Source organism: Microtus ochrogaster, chromosome 8, assembly GCF_000317375.1.
Source record: "Microtus ochrogaster isolate Prairie Vole_2 chromosome 8, MicOch1.0, whole genome shotgun sequence".
NCBI classification, from domain to species: Eukaryota; Metazoa; Chordata; class Mammalia; order Rodentia; family Cricetidae; genus Microtus; species Microtus ochrogaster.
Genome location: NC_022015.1, coordinates 26,508,770 through 26,528,333, shown reverse-complemented (window position 1 = coordinate 26,528,333; position 19,564 = coordinate 26,508,770). Strand labels below are relative to the sequence as shown.

The 19,564-nt window shown below is 46.9% G+C and overlaps 1 protein-coding gene across 4 annotated transcripts; it reads left to right on the top strand.

Moving 5' to 3' along the window:
• Positions 1 to 69: 69 nt before the first annotated feature.
• On the top strand, positions 70 to 18,869 carry Uros (uroporphyrinogen III synthase). 4 transcript variants are annotated; one of them, XM_026781667.1, is made up of 11 exons: positions 70 to 298; positions 4,276 to 4,328; positions 4,447 to 4,536; positions 4,753 to 4,836; positions 5,815 to 5,911; positions 7,014 to 7,088; positions 8,354 to 8,428; positions 14,075 to 14,155; positions 14,596 to 14,681; positions 15,557 to 15,655; positions 18,144 to 18,869. In XM_026781667.1, the coding sequence occupies exons 3-11, from the start codon at positions 4,474 to 4,476 to the stop codon at positions 18,279 to 18,281; spliced, it is 798 nt and encodes a 265-aa protein (XP_026637468.1). In that variant the 5' UTR covers positions 70 to 298; positions 4,276 to 4,328; positions 4,447 to 4,473; the 3' UTR covers positions 18,282 to 18,869. The 4 variants fall into 4 exon arrangements, with proteins under 4 accessions (XP_026637468.1, XP_026637469.1, XP_026637467.1 ...); XM_026781666.1 differs by lacking the exon at positions 70 to 298 and adding an exon at positions 314 to 674; XM_026781668.1 differs by lacking the exon at positions 4,276 to 4,328.
• Positions 18,870 to 19,564: the final 695 nt, after the last annotated feature.

The following is a 19,564-nucleotide window of genomic DNA, read 5'->3' as shown; positions in this document are numbered from 1 at the left end:
TCCGGACTCTCTCTTACGGACTAGAGGTAGACTGGTCCAAGAAGTTCGCCGGGGAGTCGGTGAGACGTAGAGAGCAGCGCGGAGGAATCCCTCAGGACTAATTTGCTCGTTTGTCCAACCCACTGGGGTCATGGTCAGACCTCTTCTTCTTCCTGCCATCCTCCCGCCCTCCTCATTCGCTCCGAATCTCCCCCTTGTGCGCAGTGGTTTGGCTCATCCTTCTGCGTCCCATCCGCCGGCGCCTGGAAGTCGGTGCGCGAGCACAGACAGACGTGGGCGGGTGCCCCACACGCCTGAGGTACGAGCTGGCTGCGGGGTGAGGGGCGGCTCCCGGTTGTCTGTGCTTAGCAGCCTCTGCTGGGACCGCGAGGTTCTTGCCCCTCGGCGTACAGCTCGGTCCTGCCTCTTAGCCCTTGAGGTGGGTGTCGGGCCCAGGACCCGACTAGGACTCAGGCCCGTGGACGTGCACGCAGGCCCTAGCGATCCGTGACACCGCGGGACAGGGACCCGGTGCAGCTGCCAACTAGGAGCTGACCGGCACCGGTGGAGTCCGCTCCATAAGGCCCGCTGATCCTGGCAGGGGCCGATCCCGCGCCATCGCCATAAAAAAGTCCTAAGAAGACAAGAGGTCTTTTGCTGCCACGGGCCAACGGTGTCTTTAAAAGACTTGTTTGGTAAGAATAGAACAGAAAGAAAGGGATTGCGGCAAGTTAGCGAGTGTACCCCTCCTCTGCTACTGCTTGTGGCTAAATGAATTACTGGTCCAACGTTTCAGAGTTCAACAAAAGCCAGATTTTTGCAAGGAATATCCTGACGGTTAAAACTTGTATCAGATAAATCAGGTCTATGATCAGGGTTATCACACAGTCTACCGATTTTCAGCTCCTTGTAAAGGTTATCGAGAAAGATCACTAACTAGGGAAAACATTTGCTTCCTGGCAAGAAGCTCTGTGGTTCTCCCTTTCCTCTGTAAAATAACGGCAGCATATGAGACTCCCAAACTAGAGTGAGCTGCCCCTAAGGAAGCCTTTGCCAGAGAAATTCAGGGACTCTAAATAACCCAGTGGTCCTTCATCAGGAGGAGATATCAGGATACCAAGGCCCCCATTAACCCTGAGTCCCCATGATGGTAGTATGTGAGATTCAGGTGTCCCAGGCTTTTGTGTCTACTGGGCTATATCGTGGACAGTAATGACACCAGGACTCCATCTCTATAGAGTGATTTAAAATGACTGCCTTGGGTTTTGTAACATGTTCCTTTAATGAGTACCTATCACAAGCTAATAATAGAAAAAAAAGATTTAAAGCATGTCCATAGAATTGCACAGAAACTCAAGAACAATTTCCCCCAAGTCTTATTGGTTTTTTTCTTTATGGTAAAATATGCATAACAAAGTTTAACACTTAAACACACAGTTGTTGGCCTAAGTTTATCCATACTGTTTCACAGCCATCACCACAGTTCCCCAGGTTCAGGATGTGAGATGACCTAGTGGGTAAAATGCTTGATGTGACTTCATTTCCCAGCACCCACATACTGTAGCTGTAACCCCAGTACTGGGATGATGGGCAGGTTGGAGACAGGTGGATCCAGGACTCACTGGCCAACTAACCAGTGAGCTTCTGGCTCAAGAGAGACCTGCTCTCAAAAAATGAGCTTATGGAGCAGAAGAGTGATAGAAGACAGCACTTACCATCAACAGGTACCCGTGCACACGCAGAAAAAACAAGCAAGCAAACAAAACAACAGCTCCCCAGTATCATTTTCTGCAGCCCCCTGGATTGCTTCACAAGGTGGAAAAAGGGAAAGGCTCTCTCCTTGTGCCCTCAGATCCATCGGTCCCTAATCTGGAGCCTGTGGTCAGGGCATGCTTTAGAGTAGCACCTGTCACTAGGTGGCCTCCCTGCGCACTGACAACAACAACGTTGGCTCCTTCATCCCTCCTTAGCACTGGATTTGTCCTAAAGGTCAGCTGGTAGCTCGTTAGGTGGATGAGCCCTGGGGTTCAGATCCGGCTTCTGGTTCTATCTCTACCATTTATTCTGCTGACCTTGGGCAGATTAAGAGCCATGGTTTCCCTTCCTGTAAGATGAGGATTATAGTGGCTTTGCAGGCTTCAGTGAGGATTGTAAATGCTTAGTCCACTCTGACAATTTGATCTGTCAGTTTGAACTGTGAGATGCCCGAATAGCTGCTCTTCTGCGTGTCTAGTGCTCAGCAAGTTTTGTGAACAGGCATTCTCTGAGATAAAGGGTTTGCTGAGCCATATGTGCTCTAGCCAGAAAGGACCAGGGCCCAGGACGCATTTTGTAATTACCAGCATTTAATTAAAAAAGACAGCCAAGATTGATGTGGGAGTGATTTCTTATTAATAAAGAAACTACCTAGACCCATTTGATAGGCCAAACCTTAGGTAGGCGGAGTAAACAGAACAGAATGCTGGGAGAAAGAAGCTGAGTCAGGCAGTAGCGATGATTCTCCCACTCCAGGCAGACGCAGGTTAAGATCATTCCTGGTAAGCCAGCTCATGGGCTACACAGATTATTAGAAATGGGCTAGTCCAGGTGTGAGAGTTAGCCGAGAAAAGGCTAGATATAATGGGCCAAGCGGTGTTTAAAAGAATACAGTTTCCGTGTAATTATTTCTGGGCATAAGCTAGAGCTAGCCATGTAGGCGGCCAGGTGCCGGGGACGCAGCACCGCCGCTCATATCACAACACAAGATAACATTTATGACAAAAAAGTGAGAAAGAAAAGCAAATTGTGCACATGGAACTAGCAATGGTTATAAGCACTAGGGGTAACACAATGAAGTCAGACATTTGTGCATGGAGGGCAGTCTGTAATAAGCGCTCGCTGCTTCTGAGTCCAGGCTGGGGTTAGTCCAGAGAGTTTATGGGTAAATTGGAGCTGGTGGCCTTTCAGACACTGGCTTTTTGAAGTTTTCCTTCTTAGCCTTGTTTGTTCACGCTGTAGAAAAACAGCTTAAATTTACTCAGCATCGTTGGAACTGGGGAAATGACCGCATTTCATTAAAGAGACAGGAAACTCACTCCTAGGAATAAAGCCATTCACTAGCTTCAAAGAATCCAAAGCTTTCCTTGACCTTCATTCTTGAGCCAAACCTGTTCTTTCATGGACACCTGACATTTCTTATTACTGTCCTTCAGGTGGTAGTCAGGGGTCAAATCCAGGACCATCTGCTGGCTCGGCAGAGCGCTGACTGTTCCTCCTGCCTCTGCTGTTGTCATTCAGATTTCAGTTCAGATGTCACCTCCCCAGAACAGTCTTCCTGATACCCGGAAAGGTAACCCTTGCAACTGTCAGAACCCTAGTTACTACCTTAGCACCCCACAGCACATGTTAGTACTGGAATCATACACTCAACCTCAGGTAGATCCTGTAGACCTGACTCATGAGGCTTTCAGGCCCAGGGGATTAGGCTGCACTGCTGAACAGTGAACCAGAAAGACAGGTGAAAGGCTGACTTTGTCTTTGTTTTTGTTTTTTTTTTTTTAAAGCATTACTAAAATGTCCTCTGTAGAACTGTGGACCTGTATGCTAGAACCTGGAACCATGGGACCGTGGCAGGGATGTAGCAGGTTGAAGAACACTGCAGGCCCACAGGATTAACTGTTATCCGCAGCATCATGTTTTGGCTTTATTATTTATTTGTTTATGTTTTTCGAGATAGGGTTTCTTTGTGAAACAAGTCCTGGCTTGTTTTGCCTTTTTTTTTTTTTAAGATTTATTTATTATGTATAGTGTTCTGTCTGCATGTATGCCTGCAGGCCAGAAGAGGGCACCAGATTTCATTACAGATGACAGTGAGCCACCAACTGGTTGCTGTGAATTGAACTGAGGATCTTTAGCAGAGGAGGCAGTGCTCTTAATCAATGAGTATGTGCCACTACATCCCTCCTGGAGTGAAATTGTTTATGCTGATCTTCGTGCATGGTTTTGATTCGTGTATTTATTCCTAGAAGTAAAATTACAGGAAGAGAAGGTATGAATTATGTAAGATGGTACATGTTGATATATTGTTTCCAGGTTGATAGATTACCTTGGGAAACTTGGTAATATTTAATAAATATGTCTTGAGATGTCACTCAAGAAAAGTCACTATAACTGAAGGACTTATTAGTTTATTTATTTTGAAAAGGAAAGAATTGCTTATTTATTTACCTCCTCAGAATTAAGGCACTCATTTCTCCATCGGCTGCCACAGTCTGCTTGTCACTTGACTTCACTAATGGCTCTCACTTGCCTTTCCAGGCAGTATCAACTGCTAACACGCTCTCCTGTGGCCTTATCAGCGACACACCCAGGTAGCTCCACACAGGCTGATTGAGGATTGCCTCATTCTTGTCTTCTGTCCCCTTCCCGCATTGCCTAGGAACAGTCTTTGAGATCTAACTAAGATCGGTTTTCCTTGCTCTGTCCCAGTGTCTCTCATAAGGACTGCCAAGGACAATGAAGGTTCTCTTATTGAAAGATGCCAAGGATGATGAGAGTGGCCAGGATCCGTATATCCAGGTGAGTGGCTGAGCCTTATTCCTTGGCCTCTAAACTAGAACTTCCTTGCTAATGGAGGTGGGGTTGGGATGCTAAAACTCAGCAAGCTTGATGCATACATAGCTAACGTGATGCCATGTTCCCTTATTTTCAGATAACACTTAATGTGATTTCGTGACCTTTCCTCATTTTCAAGACAGCCCTGGCCAACCAAAAATGACATTCTTTCATTTACAGGAACTGGGATTGTATGGACTGGAAGCTACGCTAATTCCCGTTCTGTCATTTGAGTTTTTGTCTCTTCCCAGTTTGTCAGAAAAGGTAAGAGCCCCATGCTAGGGCTTGCCCTCTGTAGAATCCTTGTCAACCCAATTCACAAGAGTGTTAGCCTCATTTTACACTAGACATGAGCGCAAGGGCAGGACACACTCACCTGAGCGCTGGAGACTCCCCATTAGCTTCTCCCCCTGCGCCTCTATCTGCTTTGTCAGGAAGCTGTGGGCCCTGGAGATAGAGCCCCACCAGCATGTCTTTCAGAGTTAAGGCCCTTTTGGTCCATCACTGGCCTATGCACAGAAGACTCGGTAGATGTTTCCAATTTCAGAGCGAGCTCTGGTGTAGCAACTAAGCCAGGCACCTAGCCAGTAGGGAGGGCCAAATCCAAGCCCAAGGCTTCTGCCCACCACTTTGTTGTACTCAGTACTTGAGAGATACTGCAGGAACCAGGCAGTGAAGCCTCCAAATGTTTTAGATTGATGGTGCCTGAGGGTGTGCTGAGTATGGGCAATGCATGTTCAGTACCCAGTAATGCAAAAATCTAAGATGTGGTGCAGACACCTTGAGTGAAGTCAGGTGTACGCAGCAGCTCAGTGCCTGGCTCAGAAGAAGTGTTCGGCAAAGTATTGTGTTTGAAGCCCAGGCTTCGGCTGGGTTTTACCTCCTTGGTAGTCTAGCTGTGTTATGGATCCAGATCAAGTTTGCCATCCTGCCTGCATCTTACTCCACTCACCCATCCCATCCTGGGTCAGGTTGCCGCTCTGTTCTGCTCATCTCCTGGGTTGCAGCTGTGTGTCTCTGCCCAAGAAGGAGCTTAAGGGAAGGGCTGTGACAATGAAGCGGTTTACCCAAAGCCCAGAATGGCTCCAGGCCCACAGTCAGCACTAGACAAGTGTCAGGTGGGTGGAGGGGTATCGAGATAGGACTAGATAGTTGCCCACTTCTTTGCGTATGCACTTGGACTTGGGCTCATAGTTCTTCAAGAGGCTGAGACTAAGCCAGCATCCTTTGGTCCTGGTGCAGCTGTCTCATCCTGAAGGCTTTGGAGGACTCATTTTCACCAGTCCCAGGGCAGTGGAAGCAGTGAAGCTCTGTCTGGAGAAGGACAATAAAACTGAAGGTGAGGGCGGGTCAGCTCTGATGTCCACCAGAGCAGATTCTCGTTTCTGTTCTGAGCCGCTGCAGTCCAGAGGTAGCTGCATTCCAACAGAACCGAGGTCAGGGCATGCTGGCTTACAGGTGCCCCTAGTCCCCACACAGACCTGACTGAGAGGTACTCTCACTTTGCCATTTATGTATTTGTTTTGTTTTATCACTTTTACTATTATTTACTTACTGCTTTATTGGGTACATGCTGTGAATATGTGTGTAGAGATCAGAGGACAGTCCACAGGAGCTGCTTCTCTCCTTCCACCCCATGGGTCCCAGGGATCCGACTCAGATCGTCAGGCTTGATGGCAGTTGTCTTTACGTGCTGAACTATATCTCATGAGCCCCTCAATTGCCTTTTAAATGTTCACTTGTATGTTGTGCCAATTTCTTCCTCTGAAAGAGTAAAGTGATACTTTACTCAAGTGGGGAAATGCTTCATGGCCCTGCTACAACCTTCTCAACCTGGCTGTTCATTGTTCTCCATTACAGCAGTATGTAGTGACCCAACCCATCTCCTGACACCCAGGCTCCAGACTGAGTGCTAAGTGTAGTCTGGAGACATGCACAGTACTGTGACCTACTTCACGTACTGTCAAAACACAGGCATGGGGAGTTCTTCCAGTGGGGGAAGCAGTTGGGAGATGGTGAGTGCTGGGGCTTTGGAATTCTGTAGTCATGCAGCCATCCTGGCACTGTGAGCTCCTTGACCTCTCTTCCCCTCGGTGACCTGACCTTGGAGTAAGCTTCATAATACCCAAATCATGGGGTTACTCTACTCACCAGCTGGAACATGTCATATGTCTGCTCTCTGCCAGTGTCTTGAGCCGCAGGTTTTTGATGAACACTGCATAGTCTGGGTCCCATAGAGGAGCATCCAGGATGTTTTCAGGGGCAGAGTGTAGTGAGAGAATGGGGTTGGTGGTGCTGTTACTGTTGTCTCCTTGCACAAGTAGCTGGCTTGCTTTGGAGACTGAGTGGTCAGTCTCCTACTAAAGTGAGGGCTGGGGCCTTAGAGTGAAGAAGCAAGCCACCTTGTATGTGTAGCTCACGCATAATTCCGTGTTTTGCAGACTGGGAAAAGTCTCTGAAAAGCAGATGGAATGCCAAGTCTGTGTATGTGGTTGGAAGTGCCACCGCTTCTCTAGGTAAGGAGTTGTGGGAAGATGAAGGTTCGAATCCTAGGTGGGATGGGTGAGATTTCATACTCAGACCATGTACAGCCTGGAACCTGTGAACTGCTTATTTCTGGAATTTTCCATTTAGTATTTTCAGGCCATAGTTGGTCAACAGTAGCTGAAGTGGAGGGAAATGAAATGGCAAAGCAAGGATAAGGGACCACACATGCCTCCTGTATTAAGGGTCAGTCTTATTAAGTCCTCCTGTCTCAGTTCAGTTCCTGGGGACTTCAAGTTTCTTGGCTCACTTGTCCCTGGTAGCATGGGTCAGCAGTGCAGTGCAGGGACAGCTTTGGTCCCGAACAGAGTTTGTACCTGCAGGAGGTTTCTCCCTTAGTCATAGTACATTCCTAATGCTCGAGGAATGAAAAGCTGATGGTGTTCCCATTGAAGCTGTCATTGGTGACAATGTAGGTACCAGTTGTATGGCCCCTAAATGCAATACCCACCATACACCTTTCCTCTGGAAGTCATGTGTTCCTCTGTGCAGGTAGCAATGCTGAGTGGGCCCTGCCTTTGTCCACATCCTCTGTCTGGAGAAGGCAAGGAGCCTTCACTGTCTGCTTCTTGTTCTCTCCAAGGAGAGCTTTGTTGGATATGGTGGCAAATGCCTTCAATCCTACCCACCACCCTGGAGGCAGAGGCAGGAGGATCTCTGTGAGTTGGAGGCCAGACTAGCCTATATAGAGAGCTCCAGGACTACACTGAGAGAGTGGCTAGGATAGTATCCTCCCTAAGTTACCTGTGTCCATAGTGATATGGGTCCTTGTTGGTTGTTGTGAAACATTTTCTCTGTGCCCTCCATTCTGGTCTGGTCATGTCAGCCCATTATCCCTTTCTGGAAGGGAGCTGCTCACATCTCCCTAATGAAATGAGGGTTCTTTAAAGGGATGCTTGCAAAACTTAGTGGTCCCAAATGCTCACCATCTCCTGACTGATAAGCAAATGCCAACAGTTGACCTCATTATCACATAAGCCGAAGACAGTCCTGCAGGGCCCCTGCTTTTGGCTCATTGTAGATAAAGTAAGTGGGGTTCAAAGAAGCTAGTTAAGACAAAGACCCTGTCTAGGGAAGGTGTGCCCAGGATACCCTCATCTCAGAAAGGATAGCTGCGGTCTTTCTACTTGGCTTCCAGAGGACACTAATCTGTGACTGGGAAAACAATGCCTGTCCATTTGTACTTTAAAAGGGTTTCAGTAACCGGCAAAGAATTCACCTCTTCATCATTTTCCAGTGAACAAAATCGGCCTGGATGCAGAAGGAGCACACAGTGGCAATGCAGAGAAGCTTGCTGAATATATTTGCTCCAGTAAGTGAAGACCACCTCACTTGAGATCCACCCTCCCCCACAAGACATGCTCCCAAGCAGAGAACTGGCTCCCATAAAGTTGTCTTTGGTCAGCACATGGACCAGCTCTAGGGCTGTGTGGATTTAGGTAGTGATTTGCCTTAAGCTAAGTATGGGGTTTTAGGCATCTGAAGAATACAGAGGAGGATTTGGAGTGAGGACAGGAGGATTGAGAATGCTCTTCTCCATGCTATCTCCTGTCTTCTCTGTGTGTCTAGTCCAGCTGTAGACACAGGTCCTAGCAGCTGTGTCACCCAGACACACTGACTGAAGTAGGATCCTCTTGCTCTGTAGCCGAGGGAATCCAGACCTGCTCTCAAGGTCAGCCAGCTGGTGTTTACAGATTGGCACGCAGGTCTTTGTCAGAGCTGTCAGACCCTGTAGCTGGAACAGGGGAACATCTGGGGAAAATGTAAACCCTGGGTCTTGGCTCTAACTGTGTCTGTAATGTGCTGAGCCCTCTGAGGAAGGGCAGGGTGGAGTACTAACATAGCTTTGGTTTTCCTCAAAGGTTAGAGGATCTGGGCATCTTCTTTTCCCCTTAAGTGTATTATCGGGGTGAAGAGAAAAGGGCTGTAAATCTTTTTATGGCTTCTCAAACAATGACAAGCATTGACAAAACAAAACAAAAAAACCAAACAAATATGTTAACTATGTCCTCTCAAAGTGTTATTGGCGTATGTGATCTGTAAACATATATGCTCAAGTCCTTCTGAGGTTCTCATGTAATAAGCTACTCCCATTGCTGGAAGGTCTCTAGCTTTTACATTTTAGTGTTCCTCTGGAAGCTGCTCCTAAAACCCTGAACTTTGGACTAGGGCTCCCTAGATCTAGACAGACCCTGGCAGAACGACCTGCAGGTTTCAGCAGCGGTCAGGGAGTGGCAGAGGCCCTCTCCAAGCTGCCGATTCTCTCCTTTTTCCAGTATGGAAACAGACATCTCTCTTGGTAGCTTTGACTGTTGATTTGACGTAGTCTAGAGTGACCTGAAGAATCTCAATTGAGAATTATTCAGATCAGACTGGATTGTAGACATGTGTTTGGAGTATTGCCTTGATTGATAACTGACGTAGGAGGGTCCAGCCCACTGTGGGCAGCACCATTCCTGGCCATTCTGGGCAAGTGGCCCTGGGTTTCACAAGAAAGCTATCTGGGCCTAACTAAGCCTGTGAGCAAGTTGGCAAGGATCTTTCCTCTACAGTCAGGTTTTTGTTTTTTTTTTTTTTTTTTTTTTTTGCTTCAAGTTCCTGCTCTTCCTTCCCTCAGTGATGGACTATAAACCTGTCAGCAGAAATAAACCCCTTCCTCCCTAAGTTGTTTTGATCAGTATTTATCGTAGCCACGGAAATGAATCTAGAGCATCTTTCTATTTAAATTATTTAACTGATACAAAAAATTATACATATTAATGACATATTAGTTTCTTTTAAAAACAATTTCAAATCCAGGGGTATAGTTGAGTGTCAGAATTTCCTTCATGTCTGTTATTATGTCCCCCTTTTTATTTCTGATTTTGTTAATTTGGATATTAACAAAATTCTGCCTTTTGCTTAGTTTGGATAAAGGTTTGTTTATTTTGTCGATTTTCTCGAAGAACCCTTTGTCTCATTAACTCTTTGTATTGTTTTCTTTGTTTCTGTTTTGTTGGTTTCAGCTCTTAATTTGATTATTTTCTGCTGTCTAGTCCTCCTGGGTGAGTTTGCTTCTTTTTGTTCTAGAGTTTTCAGGTGTTCTGTTAACTCACTAGTGTGGGATTTTTCCAACTCCTTTATGTAGGCATTTAGTGTTATAAACTTTCTTCTTAGCACTGCTTTCATTTGTGTCCCATAAATCTGGGTATGTTATGTGGTAATTTTCATTGAATTTTAGGAAGTCTTTAATTTCTTCCTTGACCCATTGATGATTCAGGTGGGCATTGTTTAATTTCCATGTGTTTGTGGACTTTCTGAAATTAGTATTGCTGTTGAATTCTAATTTTAAGCCATGGTGATCTGATAAGATACATGGGGGTTATTTCAATTTTTTGTATCTGATGAGGTTTGCTTTGTTACCTAGTATATGGTCAGTTTTTGAGAAGTTTCCATGAGGTGCTGAGAAAAAGTTATATTTTATATTTGGATGGAACATTCTATAGATGTCTGTTAAGTCCATTTGAGTCATAACATTTGTTAGTTCCCTTATTTTTCTCAATTTTCTGTCTGACAGACCTGTCCAGTGGTGAGAGTGGGGTGCTGAAGTCTCTCATTGTTAGTGTGTGGGGTTTAATGTGTGATTTAAACTTTAAAAGTGTTTCTTTTACATATGAGGGTGCCCTTGTATTTGGGGCATAGATGTTCAGTATTGAGATTTCCACCTGATGGATTTTTTTTTCCTGTGACTAATATGAAATGTCCTTCTTTGTCTCTTTTGATTGATTTTAGTTTGAAGTCCATTTTGTTAGCTATTAGGATAGTTACACCAGCTTGTTTCTTAGGTCCATTTGATTGGAAAATTTTTTTCCCAACCCTTTACTCTGACGCAATGTCTGTCTTTGAGGTTGAGGTGTGTTTCTCGTATGCAGCAGAAGAATGGATTGCGTTTTCATATCCAATCTGTTAGCCTATGTCTTTTTATAGTTGAATTGAGTCCATTTATATTTAATATTAATGACCAGTGATTGCTAGTTTCTGTTATTTTAGTTTTCATTGTTGGTGATGTTATTGTATGTGTTTTTCCCTTCTTTGGGATTTTCTGCTGCGAGATTATCTATTGTCTATGTTTTTGAGGATGTAGCTAACTTCTTGGGTTGTAGTTTTTCTTCTTGTACTTTGTGTAGGGCTGGCCTTGTGGCTAGGTATTGGTTCTGTCATGGAATATCTTGTTTTGTCCATCTATGGTGATTGAAATTTTTGTTGAGTGTAGTAGTCTGGGCTGGCATCCGTGGTCTCTTAATGTCTACATAATGCTTGACTAGGACCTTCTGGCTTTTATCGTTTCAGTTGAGAAGTCAGGTGTAATTCTGATAGGTCTACCTATATGTTACTTGGCCTTTTTCCTTTGCAGCTCTTAATGTTCCTTCTTTAGTCTGTATGTTCAATGTTTCGATTATTATGTGGTGAGGGGACATTTTTTTTTATCCAGTCTATTTGGTGTTCTGTTAGCTTCTTGTATTTTCATATGTATATCTTTCTTTAGGTTGGGAAGGTTTTCTTCTCTAATTTTGTTGAATATATTTTTTGTGCTTTTGAATTGGACTTCTTCTATCCTTATTATTCTTAGGTTTGGTCTTTTCATGGTGTACCATATTTCCTGGATATTTTGTATTATTCTTTTGTTAGATTTAATGTTTTCTTTGACCGATGAATCTATTTCCTCTATTGTATCTTCAGTGCTTGAGATTCTCTCTTCCATCTCTTGTATTCTGCTGTTTATGCCTGCATTTGTGGTTCCTGACCATTTTCTCATAATTTCCGTTCCTATAATTCCCGCAGTTTGTGTTTTCTTTACTGTCTCTGTTTTGGTTTTCAAGTCTTGAATTGTTTCTTTCATCTGTTTGATTGCTTTTTCTTGATTTTCTTTAAGGGATTTGTTGATTTCTTCCTTTTTTTTTTGTTTGTCTTTTCCTCCATTTCTTTGAGGGAATTTTTCATTTCCTCTTTAAGGACCTCAAGCATTCTCCTAAAGTTAATTTTAGGTCATTTTCCTTTTTTCCCTTTTTTTTTATTGATTTTTATTGAGCTCTACATTTTTCTCTGCTCCTCTCCCTGCTCTCCCCTCCCCTTTAGCCCTCTCCCAAGGTCCCCATGCTCCCAATTTACTCAGGAGATCTTGTCTTTTTTTACTCCCCTAGGTCATTTTCCTCTGCTTCATCTATATTTGAGTGTTCAAGTCTTGCTGTTGTAGGACCACTAGTTTTTGTTGGTGTCGTGTTGCTTTTTGTGGTATTGTGTTCTTACCTTGTCTACCCATCTTTTCCTCTAATTGGTGTAGTTGGGGCTGTGTCTCTAGTGATCGGTCTTCCAGGTGCTTATTCCATGAGGAACATTTCCTTCTTTTGTGCCCACAGGTTGGTCCCTTCCTGGGAAGGCAGCTGAGCTGACTGACTATTCATATGTGAACCCCACATGCCTATGTGGCAGGTCTTGGCCAGACAAGCCCGTGTCCTCAGCAAGCCCTGCACCACTGTAGCCCAGCCTTAGGGATAAATGATGAAACTTGAGTTCTATGCTTCCAACCCAGCTAGGAATAACAGTATGAAGAGATAAATGGCAAGGGAGAGTCAAGAATCATCTAGAAGCTCCTTCCATGCCTTTGGAGCAAGGCTTGCTGGAAAGTTGAACTGTTTTGGTTTCCCATAGGTGCTCTACAAGTAGCTTTAGTCCCTAGCTTCCTGCACCTTCAGGCCACAACCCTCACCTAAAGATACAGGAGAGCCTCCTGGGCTCAGGTGGCGAGCACTGCACCTAAGAGTGTCTTTAAACTGTGTGCTCTGGAGGTCCCAGCAGCTCTTTGCTGGAGAGACAACTCAGCAGGCAGCTGTGACCTATATTAATCATTTCCCAAACCATGTGCTTGTCTATGTTGGTACCAATATTTACAGAGCAGTTTAAATAAAACATCCAGCAGCATCCCACTGTTGCTTGTACTTCAAACACAGTGGCCTACAGCTACTCTTGTCCCTTAGCTACTGCTTCTCAGAGCCAGTGCTAGCCGGGGAGAGTTCTTTCCATTCTTCCTCTGATCTCAGTCACCAGTGCGTTCAGAGGGATTGTCATGGTATAGGGAATGTGTGATGTCTGTACATGACCAACACTCATTACACTTTTTGATCTGATATGGAAGAAATGGTTGGTTTTAGTAGAACATGTTGTGTTCACAGTTGAGGAAGGTTCTTGCATCTGACAGTCCCTCAGTTTGGTTGGATGGTTTTGTTGCAACTTGCAAAGTGCTCAGGGCTGAACATTGCCTTGGGTCTCCACAGGTGGAGGAGGGTGGCAGGGCAGAGTGAAATTCAGAGCCATTGGAGCAGCCTTCTGTCATCTGTGCCCTTTAGGCTCTTGGTTCAGGGGCTGTTGGCATGACTGGGCACATAGTAGGCTGGGAAGTTGTCTTTGTTGGAGGTGGCTACAGTAGAGCCACTCCAAAGTGCCAGTTCCTTACTGTCTCCTGCACCTGTGCCTGGCTCATCCAGAGCCCCCTCCACAGCTGGGAAATATGCCCAGTGCCAGTGCCAGTCTCTACTTATTTTCTTACTTAGTTAAGTACACGGCCTGGATTCCAGATAGGGACCATGAACCCGCAGCAAATAGGATAGCGGTGCTTTGTTTCTGTGACTGAGTTTTCTAGGCTCTTTGCTCAATTTTCCCTCTTTGGTTCTTCATGAACCCTTCAAGACCAAACAGTACAGCGGTTACCCTTCCTAGTGACAGGTGCTGGAACTGAGATCTTACAGCAGAGCTGAGCCTGGGGCGCCCGGCTTTGCCCTCCTGGGAGTTGCTTTGTGCAGCGTCCCCCTTGGGGATTTTACAAGTTTTTCATTGTTGGTGGTATGTTCACAGGGTTGTCTTCAGCACTACCTCTCCCTTTGAGATTTTACCACCTCTACAATGTCTTGTTGTGTGTTCACAGGGCCATCTTCAGCACTGCCTCTTCTCTTTCCCTGTGGAACTATCAAAGGAGATACTCTTCCGAAAATGCTCAAGGACAAAGGTGACTAGGATGAGCTCATAGCATCCCCGAAGATGAATGTTCTGAGGCCCAGGAAGAACACATGACCATGTACAGACAGAGCTGGGATGCAGTTGGGTCTCCTGGCACAACTGTGGGATTCATGGAGCAGCCAGGATCAGAGCTGTGTGGACAAACTCACACAAACATGAGAGCCAAAGGCATCTGTGGGTAACGGATGAAGGCTGTGGTTCTGGGCCTTTCTCTGCTAACTCAGCCTTCCCGACTGCAGATTGATTCCACAGCGCTCTGCAGGCCACAGAGGGCTGGGCAGGGTCTTTTGCCCCCTTGCTGAGCTTTCCATTTCTAGGAGTTGGTGCTTAGAGGCATGGTGACAGTCCCCATCAGCTGCACTACGTTGCAGAGGCCCTATCCCATTCTCAGTATGATGAAGCCTGTCTCCTGCTTTTGATTGTGCACAGGGATCCCCATGGAAAGCATGCATGTCTATCAGACAATTCCACACCCTGGGATCCAGGGGAACCTGGAGAGCTACTATGAAAATCAGGTATGTAGTTTCAAGGGAGAGAAAGTCCTGGAAGGGCAGGCCCCAGTGTAGGAGCGTGAGTTGGGGGTATGAGTTTGCAGTGTTGATTCTCCTTTGGGTGACTGAGCAAGTGGCTTTTCTGCAGCTCCGTTTGTGTGTCTGTGATATGGGAATAGACCCATGCAGTGAAAGTTTTATAAAGATTAAAGAAGATAATTCATACAAAGCTGCTTGTGTAACATCTACCATATACAAAGGCCTGGAATATACAGTGGTCTTGTTATTGCCTCTGTTCTCCATTCCGTGGGGCAGAGGCTGGGCCCACACTGGGAAGAACTCACTGTGGAGTCTGAATTGGGATTGGGAGGCCTGGGGAAGGAGAGCGGAGAGCACTTCTTACATGAATGGCTAGGTACATCATTTCCATTCAGAGGTCTCATCCCTTTGCCCTCCTGGGACAGCTTCTGCAGATCGTGCCTGTCCTGGGGGTTCTAATGGACAATCCAGCACAGAGAACCATGCAGGCTGGCTAGTTGTCTGCTCTGTCCCTAGTGGGTAGAAGTTGACAGACTTGCCTGTTAATTCCATGAGGGCTGTTTAACCCCACGGGCTGGAGGTGCCTCCACTGCTGATGCTGAGCTCCAGAGTCAGTGTCTTCTGGCCAGACCGACTGAGGGCCAGCAGAGCACTCGGTCAGTGGGAATTGCAGCCTCTCCCACCTCAGCCTGCTTTACAAACAATCCCTTCCCACTCTGCTGCGGTGGTCTGAGAATGGCACAGAGCCCGAGAGTGTACCGATGCAGAGCCCCTGTGGGGTCTGGGGCTAGAAGGGTTGAGTTGAGCTGAGGGATGCTGTCTAGGGGCAAAGCTAGCTCTCATCTTCTCATTTCCCCTAGGGTGTCCCAGCCAGCATCACATTTTTCAGCCCCTCTGGCCTTAAGTACAGCCTGGAGTATATTCAGGCGTTATCTGGTGGCAGCTTTGATCAGATTAAGGTATGGTACTCTATGGACTTCAGCCTTTACTCTTTATCCTTTGCATGTTGAGTCAGACACCTGTAAAGTGCCTGGAGAGTCGGGAGGGTCCCTGCGACTTCTTTACCAGTGCTCTGCCTACATTGCTGGTCTCCTCTGGGTGGATCTTACTCTAATGTGGGGAGATTAGCCCTAAGTTTTTTGTTCTGTCTAGCCAACTCTCTAGCCGTCCCTGACCCTGCATGGCACTGTCCTTGATAAGCCGAAAGTGAGGCCCTTCTGGCAGGATTTGGTGTGCGTGTTGGTGCCTTCCATGCCTTGACTGAAATGGTTTTCTAGTCTAGAAACATTCATCTTTGCTGTTACTAAAGGACTCCCATCCACACTCTCAGGGACCGTATTTGTTGAGTCTTTCAGTAGCATCACTCTTGTGGCACCTGTAACAAGTGCCTTTGACCAGACTCTACAGGGACCGAGGAGAAGTACAAAGTGTGGCCTAGAACCCAGGGACAGTAGGTCCCATCCCCACCCCCCAGAGCTCACTTCAGTCAGGTGACGCCAACACTTGGGCTTATCACAGCTGCATCTCACAGTGTGTCCCACCTGGACTCAGACTGTTTGCCCAGTTTCAAGGTGGAACATTAGGTGCAGAGCAGCTGAGCCCTGCCCTAGTTCACACAGCTGAAAAGGACGATGCCATGGTTAGAGCCCAGGAAGATACGTGCCAGGCCGTGGGCTGTGGTGATACATAGCCATGGTCCTAGCAGTTGCCTGGCAGTGGTCGAAGTTCTTGAAGCCATAGCTTGTGCTAGTCTGGTTGTGGGATCCAGCAGGATGGGGGTGACTGTCCTTACAGGGGAAACCCTCCTTACAGGCTTCGACACCTTGCCAGCATCATACAGCACATTATTAGAAGGCCAGCTTCTATGAGGGGTGACTAGGGGAGGAAGGTGGCACCTGAGTCCTGTACAGAATTGAAGGGAAAGGTCCATGGGTGCTCAGCATGGTCACTGACTGAGTGAGATCTTGGGCACCGGGGACGGGTTAGCAACAGTGCCAGTGCTGCCCACATGTCTCTGTGGATGTGGTGGATGAGTCACCGGGTAACCGTGAAGTGCCTGAGCAGCTTTCTGATGGGAACGTGCCTCAGAACTCACCTGGGCTGACCATTCTGGTCTACCTTAATAAGAACTCATACCACGAAAACCTTACTCTGTCCCTGTCCTAAGCAAACCCAAGTTAGAGCAAAATAGACACTTGGAATTTCAACTCAGGGCATTGCCGCCAGTACTATCTAGACTCATGGAGCAGCTGGGGCATAGCAAAGGTGCCCATCTTAAATCTGTCCTATTGCTTTCTGCAACCCATGGGTTCTTGGCATCCCAGTCATCATACTGCCGCTGTTCAGTGCAGCACACACCAGTACTTATAGATGCTGCTGTTCAGTGCACCACACACTGTACTTACAGATGTCGCTGTGGCCTTGGGCTCTGCAGCTGCCAGGAAAAAAGGGTTTCTGGGATAACATTGACCACAACTGTGAGTTATTCCAGAGCCAGAGAGCCAATATGAAATAATGGGAGTCTTCCTTCATCCCTGGGACTGTGCCGGCCCACATGGGTACTGTGGAGGTTGACGGGGGCAGAGTCCTGAGATCCATGCATTGGGTGGTTTGGCATTCTTGTTTCAGCTCTGCCCCAGATTTGCACAGTGGCCTTCCTTCCACTGTAGGAGTGCGTGTGAGACCAGTGGTTTATACAGTGCTATTTAAAGTGCAGGGGTTCACAGAAAGTTAAGGGGTAACCTATGACCTGTGCTTACTGCTTATGGCTGACTCACATAGAATACCACAAAGGAGCCATGGCAGAGCACTGAGAACTTTACGGCACCTGCCACCAAATGTATGAAAGCCACTGCATCTTCTTTTTCATTCCTGTCTTCTCTGTGACCACGTGGCCTGTGAGGTGGCCATCTGTGCCACAGTGAGCATATGCCTGTGCCCAGCACTGAACAAGTAGTTCACCCTGACCACCTCATGTAACCTCCAGCAGCCCAGTGGACGGCCTGGTTGGAGATAAGAAGGTGGGGCAGAGGGAGTGGATGCTGGGATTTGAACCCTGGCCTTCTAGCTTATGACTGTTCTGTGTTCCTGGGGATCCAGACCCACCTTGGCACCCCATACTCCCCAGCTGATCCCACCCAGAGTCCCTGAAATTGAAGCAGAACTCTCTGCAGTTGGAGCCCCTGAGGAAGATGGTGTCTACCCCAGGCTTCGTCCCCACACACCCAGTCCTAAGGACATGTGCACTTGTATCAGGAGGTGATAGTGAGATCCTGACTGGAGGGATTGTGCAGACCCTGAAGCCAGCTTCAGATTAGGTGGCACTGTTTTTTATATGAAACATCACATAGGAATGGCGTCCTAACAGAAAGTCTGTCCAGATGACGCCTGCACACAGCCCTTGCTGTGGTGCTGAAGCTGTGTCTCTTGTGTCTTGCCTCCTTGCAGTTTGTATCCATTGGCCCCAGTACAACTCGTGCTATGGCTGCCCAGGGCCTGCCTGTGAGCTGCACAGCGGAGAGTCCCACCCCACAAGCCCTGGCTGCAGGCATCAGGAAAGTGCTGCAGCCGGACAGCTGCTGCTGAGGCCATACGGGGCCAGCTCCTTCCTCGTGCATAGTACAGCGTGTGCTGCCTCTAGGATAGAGCCCCGAATCAGGGCTCTGGAGAAACTGCTGGCAGCATATCACTGTCTTCGTGGAGTCCAGCTTGGAACCCAGGCCAGGTGTAACTGGCCATTGGACCCCGGGGGAGCTTCCAGAGCATTGAAAAAAGGAAATGAAATCATCCACATGGTTACTTGTGCGTGCAGCCCACTTTCCTTTTAATTCTTTTTTATGTACATGGGGGGGGGGGTCTTGTCTGTATGTTTCTGTGCCATGTGCATGCCTGGTGCCTGCAGAAGCAAGGAGAGGGTGTCAGATCCCCGAGAACTGGAGTTAGAGACAGCTGTCCATCCCCATGGGGGTACTGGGAATTGAACCCAGATCCTCTTAGAGAACAAGTGCTTTCAATCACTGACCATCACTCCAGCCCAATATTATCATGTGTGGTTCTTGGTGCAAAGCTATGTTCGGGGCAACATACATGGTCTTTCTCTGATGCTGGTTAAGAATGATAAATTGCTATTTGTGAAATGTTTATTCATTATACAAAAACAAAATAAACGACTGAGCCAAGCATGGTAGCACATTCATCATCCCAGCATTCAAGGGAATGGAGATGGAGACAACACAGCCATGCACTTAAGGCCAGCCAGGCCTATATCATGAGATGCCATCTCAAAAATCCAAATAAAAATAAACAAGACCTAGAGTTCTTCGCTGTGGATAATTATGCTTCAAATATGAAGATTTTATCTCCTGAAATATAACTGCAGCATATCGATGAGGCCAACTACTTTTGGAGGGGTAGAGGAGAGAAGAGGAAGAGAAGATGGAAATGTAGCGCCCGCAGAAGGAGGTCTAAAAAATCTGTCCCCAGACTCTATTTCTTCTAGGTCAGTGGTTTTCAAGTGTGAGTCATGACCCTTCAGAGGGGGCCACATAGCAGACATCCTGCATATTAGATATTTACATGATTCATAACAGTAGCAAAATTACAGTTATAAAGTAGTAATGAGAGATTTTATGGTTGGTGGGTCTCCTCTACACGAGGAACTGTATTAAAGGGTCGCAGCATCAGGAAGGTTGAGAACACTGACCTGGGCAGTCCTGGTCTAGATTTGAGCTGCATTAAGACCTGGGCTGTGGGCTGGTGGTAGGAAAGACGGCTTGCACAGGCAGAGCTGTCTTCATGGAGGGCAGGTTAGAAGGCATTTTCCATGAGGGTACACCCTGCCCAGCCCGATGCCATGGGAAGCTGAAGGA

Bases quoted from the DNA above. Each gene is read 5' to 3' on its own strand.
- Uros (XM_026781668.1), top strand. From the start codon at position 4,474: ATGAAGGTTCTCTTATTGAAAGATGCCAAGGATGATGAGAGTGGCCAG. The intron at 4,537-4,752 runs GTGAGTGGCTGA...TTTCATTTACAG, and splicing joins GCCAGGATCCGTATATCCAG to GAACTGGGATTGTATGGACT. The intron at 8,429-14,074 runs GTAAGTGAAGAC...GTGTGTTCACAG, and splicing joins TGCTGAATATATTTGCTCCA to GGCCATCTTCAGCACTGCCT.